Source organism: Procambarus clarkii, chromosome 14 (assembly GCF_040958095.1).
Source record: "Procambarus clarkii isolate CNS0578487 chromosome 14, FALCON_Pclarkii_2.0, whole genome shotgun sequence".
Taxonomy (NCBI): Eukaryota; Metazoa; Arthropoda; class Malacostraca; order Decapoda; family Cambaridae; genus Procambarus; species Procambarus clarkii.
The window spans coordinates 6,463,413-6,466,076 of record NC_091163.1 but is presented as its reverse complement, the minus strand read 5'-3'; the positions used below and the strand labels follow the sequence as shown (position 1 = coordinate 6,466,076).

Sequence of the window (2,664 nt, the reverse complement as noted above, 5' to 3'; positions counted from 1 at the left end):
GCATATTCTGCCATGCCCGTTTTCTCAAGATAAAAAAAATGTAGATATTTTAGTGTGCAGACTTCAACCAGCACACACATTTAAGTACATTAAATTAATATAGCTTAATGAAACTACATTAATGCTCCGTAAGCGAGACACTAACCAGTATTTTTCAGAAAGACATTGTTTAATCTGCAGATTAAAACAAGTCGAGAACATGCCAATCTAATAATTGGTGGTTAGACAGTTTTATGAGGGTGGTTCAGTTTTAAATGGCAAGGTGATGTTCCAGCAATGTCGTCGTGTACACTTTTCATGGATCAAGTTTTAAGAAAAAGCGAGATTTTCTTTTAATCGGTTTTATTAAACAGTTTGAGGTTGGTGGGTGGAGCCGGAGTAGAGCAAGGCGCTCACTCCGCCCTCGCCTATACAAGCTTAACATTAATGTTGATCGATACACCTGCAGGCTTATATAATATTTAAAATATTTATACAAATTTTAAAATTACGGAATTACTATAATACAATTTTTACATTAAAATTCAGAATATACATTAAAACTTAGCAGGCTCCGTTAAAGCTTCAATATCACCGCGAGCTAATGGTATGTACAGTAGTCAGAAATGCATCCCCCCCCCCCAGGCCATTTGGAAAGGGCATGGGCCAGTAGTTAGAAATGGCCGGACCCATGGCGGGACCATGGGTCGGGCCACTAGGAGGAGTAATGGTCATTTCCAAATTCTTGGACAAGGATCGATTTAATGGCTAGACTGGGCTATGGGCCGGAACCCAGAGAAGCCGCGGGTACCGTCTGGACCCCGCGGGACGCGTGTGATGCTCAGGGGGGCGACAGTCTCCTTTCGCCGGGAGGAGGCCGGGGAGGACGGCACGGACCTGCTGCTGCCAACAAGATTTTGGCTAGTCCGGTGTGGTAGTGGCTGGCGGTTGTCGGGACGTGACCCATGGCGCCACCTCTTCCGTCCACTGGCTCCCTCATCACATTCAGAGGCACTGGACTCCACTATGCGTCTCTGTTGGTACTTAACCGGCCCTACCTTCAGCCGCTCCCGCAGAGCCTCGGCACACACCCCACCATCAGACTTTCGTCGCCCCTTCGGAGTGAGAGTGGGTGTTGGTGTGGTCAAGGTCCTGTTGACCTGCGCGGAACTGCGGCGTGAACGATGCAAGACGTGGAGGGTCATGGGTGGGTCGACCACCTCGTGGAAAGCACGGGCAGCACCCCATACGTCTTCGTACTCTACCACAGCGCAGGTAGTACTGGCCACCTCGGACACGCGAGACAGTAATGACTGCAGCTCCGGGGCCACGCCGCCACCGTCAGGCTTGGGACGGAAGACCTGCAGGGAGGCAACAGTACCGTAAGTGCTGAAGAGTGTGGCCAGGCTCGCCATAGAGGCCTGCGGAGCGGGAATATTCACGGCCACTATGGTGCGCGAAGTGAGCACATCTTTGCGCAGCGTGAGTGGCAAGGGCACCTTCCGCTTGACCTTGGTGCCCTCTGCATTAACATGCAACACCGTAGAAGTTCTCAGCGCCGCTGCCAACACTCGCCAGTCACGCGAGATAGTCTTTATCCTCTTGTAACCGGCGAGCAGCTTTAGAGAAACAAATCCTTCTCGCTGACGTTTGACATGCTTTAGCAAGAACAGGTCCTTGGCGAGGCTGCAGTCGCTGAAGTAGGTCTCTACCTGTTTAACAAGCGCAGCGACCAACTCCGGCGCCAGGGACGATACGTCCACCGCCGGCAGTGGCTCGCCCCCTTCACTAGTGCAGTCCGAGCCCACGTCCGTGGAGGCCAGCGACTCCATGGTCGTCACTGAGACCGCGGTGGCCCGACTCGCGCCTTCATCCTCGTCCTCCTCGCTGGTGCTGTGGATGAGGAAGTGCGGCCCGTCGCTCTCAGACGACGTGAAGTACACCTCATGCTGGCGAGCCTCGCTGCTGTCTTCGGTGTCGGCCTCTGACATGACTAGCGCCGTGCGTGACTCCTGACGGTGCACCTCACCAGGGGCTGGCCGCGCACACACTGGCTCCCGCCCCACCACCGTCCACGTTGTGGGCGCCATCCTCAAGCCTTACAACCGCCCTCGCTGCTGCTTGCTTGTTACCACACACCTAACACCACTTGCAGTGTTTCAGGGGCGTTGTGCGCTGCTTTTGGCCCGGCTGACTGTGATATTGTGACGACGACACTTGCTGACACATGTATATATATACCCCGTCACAGTCTTCCTCACGGTGGCGTCAGCCAGGTAGATAAGATGCGTACGTGTAGTGTCATGAGCACTACTTCCGGTACTGGCTGGCGTCCGGGCCTCGAGGTCACGGTGGTCTGGGGGGGGAGGGGTTGAAGCGGGGGCCTGGGGGGTGTAGCGGTGGTGTTGCGCTACACCCCTCCCCCCCCCTATGTATACACCGATACATTACATAGTCTTGGGTACAGGTCCACAATATCAAGTGTTCCAGTAGTCACATAATAATTACAGAGTTTAGTATATCTTAACCCAGGGGGGGGGCGGAAGTGTGACAATATCAGACATTCTACAATACAACCCTGAAAATAATACCATAAACCCCTGGGAATAATACCATAAAACCCTGGGCATAATACAATACAACCCTGGGAATAATACAATACAACCCTGGGAATAATACAATACA

At 52.9% G+C, this 2,664-nt stretch overlaps 1 protein-coding gene across 1 annotated transcript; it reads right to left on the bottom strand.

Annotated features, from left to right (window-relative positions):
* Nucleotides 1-325: 325 nt before the first annotated feature.
* Nucleotides 326-2,235, bottom strand: LOC138364582 (la-related protein 6-like). The gene has a single exon (XM_069324280.1). The coding sequence runs from the start codon at nucleotides 2,067-2,069 to the stop codon at nucleotides 741-743; it is 1,329 nt and encodes a 442-aa protein (XP_069180381.1). The 5' UTR covers nucleotides 2,070-2,235; the 3' UTR covers nucleotides 326-740.
* Between the last annotated feature and the right edge of the window lie 429 nt (nucleotides 2,236-2,664).